This window comes from Psammomys obesus, unplaced genomic scaffold, assembly GCF_907164565.1.
Source record: "Psammomys obesus unplaced genomic scaffold, mPsaObe1.curated_primary_1811, whole genome shotgun sequence".
Classification (NCBI taxonomy): domain Eukaryota; kingdom Metazoa; phylum Chordata; class Mammalia; order Rodentia; family Muridae; genus Psammomys; species Psammomys obesus.
Window position 1 is genome coordinate 6,659,056 of NW_026596088.1, and position 14,104 is coordinate 6,673,159.

At 43.4% G+C, this 14,104-nt stretch overlaps 2 protein-coding genes across 3 annotated transcripts in view; one reads left to right on the plus strand and one right to left on the minus strand.

Moving 5' to 3' along the window:
- Positions 1-895: 895 nt before the first annotated feature.
- The window catches only part of Mettl9 (methyltransferase 9, His-X-His N1-histidine), a 40,264-nt gene continuing 27,055 nt past the window's right edge, over positions 896-14,104 (minus strand). Inside the window, exon 5 of one of the 2 annotated variants that reach the window (XM_055627524.1) lies at positions 896-1,596. In XM_055627524.1, the coding sequence (XP_055483499.1) occupies positions 1,394-1,596 (203 nt within the window). In that variant the 3' untranslated portion in view covers positions 896-1,393. Of the gene's footprint in view, positions 1,600-14,104 lie in introns of both variants that reach the window. The other variant, XM_055627523.1, reaches the window with a different exon arrangement.
- Igsf6 (immunoglobulin superfamily member 6) lies at positions 2,948-13,565 on the plus strand. The gene is made up of 6 exons (XM_055627526.1): positions 2,948-3,302; positions 6,652-7,011; positions 8,936-9,039; positions 9,626-9,676; positions 9,988-10,065; positions 11,945-13,565. Exons 1-6 carry the CDS (start codon positions 3,215-3,217, stop codon positions 11,999-12,001), a joined length of 738 nt encoding a protein of 245 aa, XP_055483501.1. The 5' UTR covers positions 2,948-3,214; the 3' UTR covers positions 12,002-13,565.

Here is a 14,104-nt window from a genome sequence, read left to right on the forward strand (position 1 = left end):
CTGCTTCTGAACACCCTTCCCTGGTCTGGTGGGATTCAACAGCAGCAGCCCCTAATGATGACAGTTAGATAAAGAAGCAAGTCTCCACTGCCAGAGAAGCATGTTAGGGTCGTTGTGTTCCCCTGTTCACTGTCTAGGGCTCTATCTGTACTTCACTAACCTGAAGTCCTGGAAAAGATAGAACACCACTAAGAACCACACAACCTCTCATAGGACTACACACAGCAGCTGAGGGTTGCTGAGGTGGAGACGTAGGGGTGTCTCTTAATGGACACTCTATGGCCCTTTTGCCCAGGTGTTAATGTGAATAGTTAGTTAATGAACACCTGGATAATACACTGTGACTACGTCACTCACCACTGTCACTGCTTGTGACTACTGGGACTTTTAGGTTTTGGGTTAATGTCCATAATGATTACTGATCTTGCTAATGAAGTCTCCTCCATCACCATGTTTCTGGGTTTATTGGAGGTACCCTAGATTCTAGCATGTGTCTGATACGGTCTTCAGTAAACAGACTTATTTGCAATTAAGGATTTGGGGATAAGCCAGGTTCTGGCAAGAAGGCATACAGAGAAGAAACTGAATAAAGATATTTTAGGTTGCGTCCTATCAGTCAATGCAATGGACTGCTGCAATCCTGAGGACATGAGGAAGTCTAGGGAAACAAAGGTGTTTCACAACACCGACTGAGGAAGGTGCTTCCTAGAGCACTGTATCTGAATAAAACTAGTCACTTTAGGGATGGTCAGAACTGCCCATGGCTCTCCACAAGCTGCACTTCCACCATGCCCAAGCTGGAGCCTGCCTTCTGTGCTCAGCCTGCATGTTTCAGACCGTTCTCCTACTGAGCACTCCTCCTGGTAAGCTGCACAGAATGCAAGAAGAGTGAGAGTCATCTCCAAAAAACGTTTATTAGCATGATTAAAAACATTTTTTGAATAGTAACAGAAGGAGTTTCTAAACAAGAAAGAGTTATCAGTGGCTCTACCTTATAACCAATATTTGGAATTGAATGGACAGCTTTATTGCCAGTCTTCATTTATTAAAAACAATCCATTTATCGGTTCCATGATGACTATTGCTTTGTCTGGGAATGAGTCCCTACAGCAATTAAGTATAAAAATATCTTCCATCATAATGGAGAGTGACCTGCATTGGAGCGTGACTCTGAGTAAAGAGCTGATTGATTAAAAATACACAAAGAGTTGGGTTTTGTTTTAAACCACGCCTTTACACACTACAAAGAAAGAATTAGTATTTTGGCTTTTTAAATTCCTACATGATACTGAGAATGGCAGTCCCTGGAGGTCCCCCTGACATCACTGGATGCACGCCCTCTTCTGGAGGGCAGATTCCAGGGGTGACTCTGAAGACGTAGGCCTCCACATGTTTATACTGGTCTGAGAACAAAGACAGCGTCGTCCAGAACATAGTAGTCGTTGTACATGTCGCCTTCACACAGGTACGGCAGTCTAGTGAAAGCTTCGATGACAAAGCCAGCTTTCCTGAACACCTCGGGCAGGCTATTCACTTGTTCTTCCCAATTCTGTCCCTTGATTTCCAAAATTTCTGATGGTTTCTCCCACTTGCCACCTACTAGAACAAATAAAAACATTAAGTTAAATCCTTGAACAAATGACTCATTAAAAGAGGAAAGGGGAGGGAAAGCTAGTGTTCCAGGTACTGCTGCCTTAGATGTAGCAGGTCTGAACAGTTCTCCACACTCTTCAGGTGGTCACAGCCTGGAAGGAGTGATGGAACTTGCCCAAAATGATGCTCCCAGGCTGCCTGCATCCAGAGGCTATACTGATGGAGCATCTTCTGTGAGTCAGAAAACTAGCCAGTACATACTGAAATTGGGGTCAGAGTAACCACTAGTATTTGAAAGGTTTTGGACAGCACAAGGAATCACATATATAGAACACTGACTCAACTTCCTGTCTACAGAGTTGCATAGCTGAAAATTAAAAGAGGCTTATGAGAGATTTTAATTCACAGAAATACACATGCTTTTCAAGAGAAGCTGACCCATTCCCTAAGTCATCTTTCAATCACTTCTAAACCTATGTGCATCAGGAGCCTGGGGTGTGGGAAGCAGGCAGGCCGCACGCTGACTACACACAAACAGAACCAAGAGTACATTTGGATGTGGGGTGCCCTTAGAAGATGTGGTGACAGGCCACTAAATTCAGAGTGAGACTTCTGGTGCTAAGGAGATCTACCACGAGCAGGTGAGAGCAGGTGACAGGTCACACGGGGATGGGGACCGGGAAAGACTGCACCCTCTCCCAGTCAGGGAAGTTAACTCTTGGTGGGAAGGGAAGCTGCTTTTCCCCCTTGCAGCAGGAGACTGGTGCAATACCTGGGCTGGCTGTCACGACTGGAGTGAGAAGCTGTGAGCCAGAAGAAACTGAGACTATTCCCCTCGTGCAGGTACTGATATCAAGTGGCGAGGGAGGCACACTGACGGGTGGGCGCTAAAGGCAGAGTTTGCAGTACCTAGCATCAGAGCAGTTTCACAGAGTTCCTCCTGACTTTGAGTTCACATGGTTCTCCAGGCCTTCCAAAACTCCAAAACTCCAGGAGCCATTTCGAATGCTGTTAACAAGTCTTTTTCTGCTGGCTCAGGCTGAGTCAGCTCGTTACTTAGAACAAACTTCGACTAGCAGAGGCTGAGTGTGGGGAGGGGCTGGGGCTGCGTGCTGCACCCAGAACAAGCACCAAGGTCCATACTCATTTTGCTTACCAACAGCAAGGACAGGTGCACATGCCTAACAGCAGCTGTGTACTTCTTCACCCTAAGAGGATGCATTGGGTCCTGGCTTTTCTCCCAGGCCTACAGGAAACATGGCCTCCTGCTACTGTGCAGGGCTAGCAGTGTCTGGCCCGGAGAAGCAACAGCAGAACACACCAACAAGAGCATTCAGAAAATGTCAGGCACTGCCCGAGACCACATGACTTCCTGGAACACAGCTAGATGTAAAGCAAACCTCCACACAGAACATCAAACACCTCTGACAATTTCCAATATACACACATACTTAGAAACATGCTCCCAACTGAAATCTCAACTTTACATGGTGAAACGTATTACAAACCATGCTTACACAATTTCTAAAAGTTCCTGTTTGTACTTCCTTAATACGAGTTCCTCTCTTTACTTCTTCCTTTCTGAAAAAGGAGGCGGAAAAGGAAGGTCATCCTCTTGAGTATGTGCCCAGCACATGCAGAGATGGACCCTGTGAGCACAAGCAACATTGGCCTCCGGCTAGGAATCAGCCTCATCCTGTTTCATGTTGGTAAGAGGGTTTTTTAAATTTTCTCTACTTTATTAAATAAACTGCTGCTTCCCACCTAATCTATTTATACTTTAAGCTCTTACCAGATGATTTAAAATGTGTAGCACTACAGTTAGGCAGCGGCTTTCTTCTTCCTCCCAGAACTCAAGAAGTTTCCTATTAGCCCTCCAGGCCCTATGCTGTTACCCTGCTTTGAGCACCTCTCCCTAGACAATCTGCTCAAGACCATGGTGGTAGTCAACGAGTCACCGTCCACACAGGCAAGCTCTGGACGACTGCACACTGTGCAATAACGGCTCGATACTTCCATACAACAGTGGTTCTAAAGGCTGAAAAGAACTGACTCTCAAAGCTGCCGTAACCTGTCGTGGAGAAAAGCCACCCGATAACAGAACTTACCCTCAAATTCTGCTTCTATCTGGTCTAGCTCTATAAAAGTTACTTTCTTTCATCATAGTTTAAATAATCTCAGATCTAACCACAAAATCTGATTGCAGGGCATGAAATGAAGCAAAAGTTCTTGAAATTCATTTTTTTTTTCTCTCCTCTGAAAAGAAATACAGGGTAGAGCTAGCCTGGTGGTGGGCCTAGTATATGCAAGGTTCACTCTCCAGCACACACAAGAGAAGGGCAGAGGAAAGAAGAGATGAATTATATCAAAATGTCAACAGTGGCTCTTCCGGCTAAAGAACCATGGTGCTATCTTACACTGTTCTAGTGTCTGCAATGAATACACACTATTTTTGTAAACTGTTTTAGTTAAAGAAAAGTTTTACCCTTCCAGCTCTTCTGTGAAATGTTTGCAGATATAACGAAGGAGTGAACAGCTGAGATAGTGAGAAGAGATGAGTCAAAGCTGAGTAAAGCCAGGCAATGGTGGGATCTGCTGTGCTAGTAGCTACCTTTGCATATGTTTGACATTTTCCATAATAAATGTTGAGCAGGGCAGAGCAGTGCTGCACACCTTTAATCCCAGCACTCAGGAGCCAGAGGCAGGAGGATCTCTAAATTTGAGACCAGCCTGGTCTACAGACCAATTTCCAGGACAGCCAGAGCTATACAGAGAAAGCCTGTCTTAAAAACAAAATAATAATAATAAATAACGTTGGGGTTGGGGAGGTAACTCAGTAAAGTGTCCGCTGTGCAAGCAGAAAGACCTAAGGCGGCTTCCAGAGCCCGTGTAAAAGTCAGGCTGGCGGCACACATTTATAATCTCAGTGCTGGGGAGGCAGGGCTGCGCAGATCCCCACGCTCATAGCCAGCCTACTCAACCACTGAGACCTTCTCTGGGAAAACAAAAGTAAATAATTCCAAAGAACACAACGGAGGCTGTCCTTTGGCCTCCACACAAACTGGCACATTCACGCCTCCATGCCCACAGACATAAGAACACACACTTTAATAGGCAGACACAAAATAAGCTTAAGGGATCCCAAATTACTTATTTTCTAATGGTTTTGATTTTTATTTCCTCCACCAAGCTAAACTTTCAATATTTTCAGTGGAAACTGATTTAAAAAACGAACCAAAAAAAAAAAAAATTCAGCATTTAAGATTTTCTAAAAGAAAAACTTCACAGGAGAAGGCTTTTGGTGAGACACTATCCAGACTTCTCTTTTTGACTATCATTGCTCAACTGGGGTACAGCAGTGTGTCCTCCCCTGGCCCAGCCTGAGAGGAAACTCCTAAGTTGCAAGTGCTCCTTACTGTGTTAAGAGTTGGCTGTACTTTAAAATCTGCACCAGAAAGCCACCTGAGACTGGGGCTCTGTCTGCAGTGTTGGAATGATAGGACTGATCATTTTAAATCTGCAGAGCAGACCCTGGACTTCTAAGGTGACTGTGCCTGGGCAGAGCAGGGCTGCAGTCAATAGGCTAGTGAGCCCACTCCCCTCAGCTGGGCCTCCTGGTACTCAAGAAGCCAGACGGTACGCCGAGCTGACTAACTCCTCTGAGCAAGTCAGCACAAAGCCTTGGCTTACCTCAAAGCACACAATGCTCAAAGGGAAATGTAAAAACAGAATCTCACAAACGCTGTGACTAACTTTATTGCCTTTGCTGCTCTGGGTGGGAGCCTACAGGACAAAATGTTAAGTGAAAAAGAGTCATAGCCCCTCAATCAGTGGCTCTCAATTTGTGGGTCACAACCCTTTGGAGTCGACTACCAGATATCCTGCATATCAAATATTTAATTATGATTCATAACAGTAGCAAAATTACAGTTAATTTTGGAGTAGCAACAAAATAATTTTATAGATGGGTTCTCTACAACATGAAGAACAGTATCAAAGGGTTGCAGCATTAGGAAGGTTGAGAACCACTGCTAAACAAATATAAGCGTCAGAAGACTTGGATTTTTTTTCCCCCATTCTCAGGAGCAACTATTTTTGAGACCATTTGGCCTATACAACTAGGCAGAAATTGAACTAAAAACGCACGTAAATTCCCATATGCTTCAACCAATACTACTTTTCATGTGTCCTTTGCCCCAAGAGGGCTTAAGAAGCCTTCCCATGTCAGGGCTAAGCATCATGTCAGGGCTAGAAGGTCAAGATGCAAACTCAAGCACGAGGCACCTCCACAGACTGGAGAGCAGTAATGGCAGGAGAGCAATGCAAGAGCTGCCTTCTTTTAGATACTGTGGCCTGGGTAGCATCACATTTCACTCTCTACTAACCGCCCAAGGGGCCAGCATCCCTGCCACGATAGGAAACCATGCAGCATTCAGAACTATAATCACAGAAATAAATTCCAACTCCAGTCTGTATTCTCCCTTTTACTATACAATATGTCAAGTATGACTAATGCACAGGGGACCCTCTCCCTGGCCTCAACTCTACAATAGTCAGGGAAGCCATGAGCTGAGCCAGGGCTGAATTTTCTTATTGGTACATTCTTCCTGCTACCCTAATTCCCAAATGGACACGATTCATCTCTAGGCAGCCTAGATCCCAACAGGCAGGAAACCTGCCAGTGCTCATGTGCTCAATCACACCCCACAGCAAGGGGTACACAGGAGAAAACAGGCTCTTCAAGATTACATGGATGGCCTGAAACCAAGGGAATGCTTGTCAGCACTGAGTGTATATCTGGCTTCAGGTACACTACCTCCAATAGCCACACTGATCCTAGAAGAGCCTCTGAGGTTGTCCTCCAGTAGCCAGGTGGCAAGCCAACAACCATGAGGTAAAGGCCAGCAGCAATGAGTTAGCACAGGTAAGGACCCCTGTTGTCTTTACAGTCTTGTTTTTAATGGGAAGACAAGAAATGGGGGCTGGCTGGTCCCTGGCTCAGTATTGCCAAGCAGCAGCAACAGCAAAGGCCCTCAACACCCATGTGCTTCCTCACAGGTATGGTGGGCACCTGTACCGTCTCTGTACTGCAGCCAGACTACCTAGAGGTAGACTACACTTCTAAGGCTATCACCATGGAGTGTACCTTTTCCACAATTGGATGTTCTTCAAAGCAACCAAGAAGCCTGTGGTTTCGGTGTGGCACTCATCAGCCTGAGGTTCTGTGTTTGGATGGATGCAAAAATGAGGCAGACAAGTTCACAGTGAAGGAAACCCTGGACCAGAACCGAGTCTCCCTCACTGTCAACAGGGTGTCTCCAAATGACAGTGCAGTTTACATCTGTGGAATAGCATTTCCCCATGAAGTGACACCACGTGCTAAACAGATTGGAAACGGGACTACACTGGTAGTAAGAGGTGAGTGGAAAGGGCTACATCATTAATATAAAAAATAAATAAATTTTAAAAAAGGCTACATCATGTTTTTGTTAAGATGTTTATGGTTGTTAGTTTCAAAATTGTGTGAAGCCTTTGTTGTTGTTCACTATTTTTTTCCTTTAAAAGAAATCAAGTCTTGCTATATTGTACTAGGCTGTCTTTGAACTCTTGGCCCAACTCTTCCTCTTGCCTCAGCTTCCCAAAGATGTGGCATGACAGGCAAGTGATACCACAGTCTATTTGAAATGTCTTTATCTCAGACTACTCAAGAAAATAAAATGGCTTGTTGAAATTGCTGCCAGTGTTTAGGTAGGTTTGAATCCCTCATCTGAGTGGGGGATTGTCAGGGATCTCTTCAGGAAGCCCAGAGTTAACAGGGTTTTTTGTTTGTTGGTTTGTTTGTTTGTTTTTGTTGTTTCCTCTAATATCCAGGCAGAAAGACAGTGCCACAGAATGACTGGTGGCTTCTCTCCAAATTTGTGTTTAATTCTCTTTATGTTTTTAGTCCAATCTATTAGTTATTTCTGCTACTCTTACAGAGTTATGTTCTAGGTGGTGCAATGGTAAGCCAGTTTCTAAAGGAAGCTATAAAAATACACAGGTCTCCTATGTCTACACCTAGACACTGCACACACACACAGGTCTCCTATGTCTACACCTAGACACTGCACACACAGGTAACACCTAGACACTGCAGCACAGGGAAAAAGAGTAGATGCTCAGCTTTCAGAAATAAGTTTGGGGATGGGGAGAGAAGTGAGAAGGCCCACCATTGCCTCTGTATCTGTGGATACTAAGTGGAGCCAGTCAGGGAGGTTCTGGAAGCTGTCAACTTGTCTCAAGATAATGCTCAGGCTAACATGTTATACTACCAGATTTATATCATAATTTGTGCTTGTGAGATAAAGGTTTAAAGATCTGAGCAAAATGTGATGTTTTACAAACAAACAAAATGTGCATTGTATAAACTGAATCCATATAGGATATTTAGCTAGAACTATAAATTAATGGGCAATAATTTTGTATCTAACTGTATTTCATGTTTCACATAATCAATACTGAATGGCACACATTATTAAATCCCTTCTTTGAACACAGATCACTGCATGCCCAAAAGGAGAATTCAGAATATGAAAGTGAGTTCAATTTCTTCTACTTCATTATGAGAAGCACCTGTCACACAGTACAACTGCCTTTAAGGAAGGAGCTGGCTCTACGATTCTCAATGGACATCCTCCACTAGTATTTACCAGACAGCACTAGCTTTTCACAGTTACATCAACAAATACACAAGAAAATATCTGCACTGCACCAACAGAGTTGGTGACTCTTGTGCATCACTTCTAACAAAACAGAATTTAAATGTCTATGTATTTAAGTTAATACTTATAAAAAGCAATTCTTGGGCTGATGTAGCTGAGTGGTAGAAAAGGCTTACACATGTGCGAGGCACTAGGTTCAATCAGCAGTATAGTACCATAAGAAAGGGGGAAAAACAATCAAAACACAGACGGTGATTCTCAGCATTACAACACATGCTCAACTCAATTTGTTTGTTTGTCTGAGAGTCTCACTGTGTAGCCCTGGCTGTTCTAGAACCTACTATGTAGAGCAGGCTGGCCCAAACTCAGGGCACATCTGCTTCTGCCTTGCAAATGCTAGCATTAACACCACCATGCCTGGCTCTTCAGCTTAATTTTTTTTTATGTTTCTATTTTATGAAGAAGTGTTTTTGGTCTAACACATTTAAAGACCACTGAAACTGACGAGCATATCAGATGTTGTTAGGATGGGTGAGCACAGCAAGTTCAGGCTCCACCTCGAAATGTAGCTTAAGTGGCTTCTCACAGTCATCTGCAGGAACATGCTTTGACAGTGACTGTTCCTCTCTGTTTTCATGAAGACAGACTTCTCAGCAGGCAGGTGAACAGTCTCCTGATAGTGCTTTTAGCACTGCTCTCTGTCTACGTCACCGGGGTGTGTGTGATCTTCATAGTCCTCTTCAAAGTAAGTCTAATATTCTCTTCCTCCAATGTTACCAGAGAGAGGTTATTTTCGTCTGTCCGCCTCAGAAACAGCTGGCCCAGCAAACACCTGACTCACACCTCAGAGGAGGTGGCAGTCGCTTGAGCCTCCACTAAGACTATTAATCAGAGACATGTTCACAGTGTTTCTTCTTTAAAGCCTAGAACTAGAGGATTAAGCACTTGTATTGGCTTTCTGCTGCAAGGGTGAGGACTGGAGAGGGGATAGGTTTCTGTTATCTAGGAAAACCTGAAGAACAATCTTTTAAAAGCAGAAATAGTTAATGAAGATACTAGAAGTTGCCTTAAAATATTCAAGACGTAAATGTTCCTGAAAGAGAGTATCTTTGGTCTGTATATATGTTAAAAATTGGGGTATAAATACTTACTAGAATTTGTTCATATGCTATACTAAGCCCCCATTGAAGTTGTTAAATTTGTTTGTTAAACAAAAGCACCTAAAATGTTATGAAAGTTGCCTAGTGTGTGCCACTCAAAACACTGCACCAGCTCAGCCCTCTTTCTGCATAAGATTACAAAATGCTCACAGATTGTCTTATTCTTGGCAGTCAAAATGTAACAGTCCAAGAAGCAGGAAAACCAAAGAAGACTCTCAAAAGGTACTACCAATACTTGTGGTTTTACACAGCGGGGGGGTGGGAACCAGTTCAAACACAAACTGTTAGGAAGTCCAGAGAACAACACAGTAACTTCCACCCTGGAGGCTCCTATTCCCTGTTAGGAATCCACAGCCATCAACTGGAGAGGAACCTGCCATCCTAACCTGACAGCTCTCAGTCATACATTCTGCTAAATGCAGTCAGAACATGGGAGCTAACTGTGTGGCTGAAGGGGTTCCATGGCTGAGGCCCCTGCAATAAACGAAGAGCTCATGCTCCTGAAAGACACACCTTCCCTTTTGATTTTGCAGAAGAGTGCTCGGCGTATCTTTCGGGAAATTGCTCAAGAATTATACCATAAGAGATACGTGGAAACAAGTCAACCAACTGTAAGTATAAAACAGCATCTACCACTGAAAAGAATATGATGCCAAGAAGCTGTCAATAATTAAGTTTTCCTTTAGAAGACTCTTTCTCCAAGTATTTATTCCACCAAAAGCATGACAGAGGGCATTTGATAAATGTCCAACACTTAGAGGTCTCCTTGTTAGTGACATGCAAACAGTGTTTTCATATAGGCAAGGATCTTTTATGGACCAGGAACTACTTCATACTACACCCAGTGAGCAGTAGGCCCTAAGTCAGTGCTACATACCTGTGTATTTTTTAATAAGGGAAAAATAAATTTGCTAATGATACAAAAGCAGCATCTTGCTGGCTCTGGGGCTAGGCGACTGTGGACAGAATGGTCTGCATAATTTCCTGACATAGTACCTCTCAGACACAGTCAGTCCCAAGAGAATGCTGCTTTAAAGAAACCTGGATCCGCAATGCATGGCACAGATGCTAAGCCTTCTATGGCAATATACACAGAGAACTGATGACTAGAAAAGAGGTAAATACAACAGAATGAAGGGAGTAGATAATGGGAGAGTTTTCCAAGTTGTAAGGGCTTTTCATGGGCCAGGGGTGTAGCTCAGTGACAGAGCACTTACCCAACATTTATTAATGCCCTGGGTTCCATCTCCAGCATCAGTTTTTAAAGATAAAAATCTAACCTTTTTAACCAAAAGAGAGTATCATCCACATTGTTAATGCATCTTCCTGTGATATAAAGGAGGGGGGAGCATAAAAACAAAAACTACCTGTTCACAGTTTCTCCTATTGAAGCTAGGGCTCATTTTATCTTATTTTTTGAAACAGGGTTTCCCTGTGTGATCCTGTCTAGATGGAAACTTGCTATGTAGACCAGGCTGGCCTGAAACTCACAAAGACATGCCTACCTCTGACTCCTGGATGCTTTTTCTTTCTTCTTTTATTTTTATTATATAAATGCAGGTTTATTGGGAGCAGGGAGGGAGGGGGAAGAAGAGCATGCGCTGGCAGGGGGAGGAGTAGAGAAAGAGCAGAGAGGAAAATGGAGAAAGGGTCCTGGGTGCTTTTTCAATAAAAGCAAAAGTAGTGTCTGAAGGAAGAGTGGAACTAAGAACTTTAAAGTTCCAAGGCAAAGACTTGACAATAACATCAAGACAGATGTTATTTTAGTTCCTATATCCTACTCTAAGGGAAGGAAAACCAGAGCCAACCTTTGATCCCAGCTCTTGGGAGGCAGAGGCAGACAGAGCTCTGAGTTGCAGGCCAGCCTAGTCTACATAGCAACTTGCAAGCTAGTCAGGCTTATACAGTGAGGCAGCCTTTTTAAAATGAAAAAAAAAAAATAATGGTACCCAAACTTTTTAGTGTAACTGGAAGGACCAGGCATGATGGTACATACCAGCCACCCCAGCACTTGGGAGGCTAAGGCAGAATTACCAACTCAAGGCCAGCTTGGGCTGTACAGTAAGATCCTGAACCCTATTTCAGAAGCAAACAAAACCAAGATGAGCATGGTCACATATACCTGCAATCCCAGTACTTACTGGGTTGAAGCAGAGGATCTACAGCTCAATGTCATCCTGGACTACACAGTGCGTTCAAAGTTAGTCTGGAGTCTACATGATATCCTGTCTCAAAGACTACACAACACCAAAGCAAAAGGTGGGAGGGGGAGATCCCCGCACACAAAGAAAGAAGTGCATATGCACACACATACACAAGTAGGGGCATGTCCTCCAATATGGGTGTGCACACAGAACACATATACCCAAAAATGATTCAAAGTATACACAAGACCAAAGCTGCATGCTTACAAAGTAGCTCCTACGTAGCTGTTAGGATGGCACCACTGGCACCATAACCTTAAGCACAGTTCACTGTTTACTGTCACAGGAGAGAGATGACACCTACGAAAACAGAAGAGCACTCCCCAGCACGGGAAGACCGTAGATGTGCTCACTTCCAAACCACTGACAGTGTAACTCCAGCATCTAGGGCCGTGTGAACGAATCAGACAATCAAAACGACACTGAAGAGAGCTGGGAGGAAGCTCGGGTGGCAGAGTGCTTGCCTCGTAGGCTCAAGGCCCTGGGTTTGATTCACAGCACCACATCAACTCAGCAAGTGACACAAGCCTGTAATCCCAACACTGGAAAGGTGGCATAAGGAAGCTCAAGGTGACCCGTGAGTATAGCACAAATCTAAGGTCAGAGATACATGTTATCCTGTGTCAAAAACAACAACCACCAGAAAAAGAAAAAAAAAAAAGAAAAGAGATAGGACAAATGGAGCAGACAGCAGCCATACCAGAAGGCTGAGCATAAGTAGCTGTTACTAACAGTAACTACAAAATATGAAAATCTCAAGAAAATCCAACTGGAGGACATTTCTCTAATTTTCCAGGAACAGTCTAAGGAGCCTGATTTTAAAAAAAAAAAAAATCTTACTTGTCGTTTAAAATTGTTATCATGTGTATCCTATCAGTTCACCCAATGAATTAAACATGTGAGGCCAATAACAAGGAGAAGGCTTAAAGTCAACCCACAATCTCAAGTCTCAGGAAGAGTAAGGATCTTCCTGAGTTGTGTAAATGAGGAAACAATTAGAATCAAGTGAGAGGGGCAAAAGGAGTGAGAGAGAAGAAGGCCAAGTTTTGAGTAAGGGAAACATTTTAAAATTATCTTAGAACAAAAATGTGTTTCTTCTGATACTATAATGGAGCGCTGGGAAGTGTACATTGTCCTGCTGAGGTGTACAAACAACTTAGGTTGTGCCCCAACAAAATCAAGACTATAAGAGACTACAGAAGAATACTAACAGAGAAACCCAAAGCAGCTCAGAAAATGCCTCAGAACAAATGCATACAACTCACTCAGAGTGTCAGTGTGCTGCCAAAGAACTTCTGACGGAGGGAGGGGCCAGGGTCACGCACTTTTAGGGCCTGATACAGCAAGGTCCTCACTGTCTCACTAAGAGGTGACACTAGCAAGGCATGATGGCGCATGCCTTTCAATTCCAGCACTTGGGAGGCAGAGGCAGGTGGATCTCTGTGAATTTGAGGCCAGGATGGTCTAGAGAGCACCTTCTAGGACAGCCAGGGCTGTTTACCAAGAGAAACACTATCTCAGAAAAGCCAAAAAAAAAAAAAAAAAAAAAATGAGGGTGTGACATGGATTATTCTTTGAATATCAACAAGCACACACTGCTCACTAACAATCATAGTGTATTATCTCAGTACAGTCGCTTCTAAACAGGTACTAAATGGCACACATTCTTCTTAAAACACTGATACAATCTTTACATACTTCAAAGTCTCTTTTGAAGAGCGTGACAATGGTGGCTCAAATCAGTGCTATCCTGATAACATGTGTCCCAAAAACTGGAGAGGAAGGAGCAGTAAGCTCATTTTATTTGTACACATGTATACACACACAGGGACACATGTATTGTGTGTAGTACATACATGTGCGTATGTATGTCTGCAATTTAGACACGCAAAAGGAATAAAACAGTGGCATACCTAGCAGTATTTTGGTTGGCTAGTTTCCTATTTAAATTTTTTATTTTATTTTTTATTGATGTGTATGCATGTGTCTGTGTCTGTGCACACGTGTGCAAGTATCCACAGAGGCCAAATGAGGACATGAGATTCTCTGAAGCTAGAATGGCAGGTGGTTGTGATCTGTTCAATGTGGGTAATGGGAAGGAACAGCACTCTTAAACACAGCCATCTCTCCTGTTCCCCTCCCCTCTCTCACACATGACCTCATGTAGCCTATGAACTCATCATCTTTCTGCCTCCATACTCCAAAATGAACCTCCTACGAACTCCAAGAGGCACACCCCCTCACTTTAAAACTACCAGCTTAGGCAAAATAAATGAACTTACGAACCAGATGGCAGAAAGGGACAAGTACTAACTCCATTTGCGAGAGCAGAGTACTGGATACACGTACTGCTCATTGCTGTTAGTGATTGTGCTCTGGTATTGTCCCAGTAGACAAATCTCTAATGTATTAAAAATTGAATTCTAATGTGTTTGCCAAAGAATGA

Bases quoted from the DNA above. Each gene is read 5' to 3' on its own strand.
- Igsf6 (XM_055627526.1), top strand. From the start codon at position 3,215: ATGTGCCCAGCACATGCAGAGATGGACCCTGTGAGCACAAGCAACATT. The intron at 7,012-8,935 runs GTGAGTGGAAAG...GTTTTCATGAAG, and splicing joins GACTACACTGGTAGTAAGAG to ACAGACTTCTCAGCAGGCAG. The intron at 10,066-11,944 runs GTAAGTATAAAA...TTACTGTCACAG, and splicing joins TGGAAACAAGTCAACCAACT to GAGAGAGATGACACCTACGA.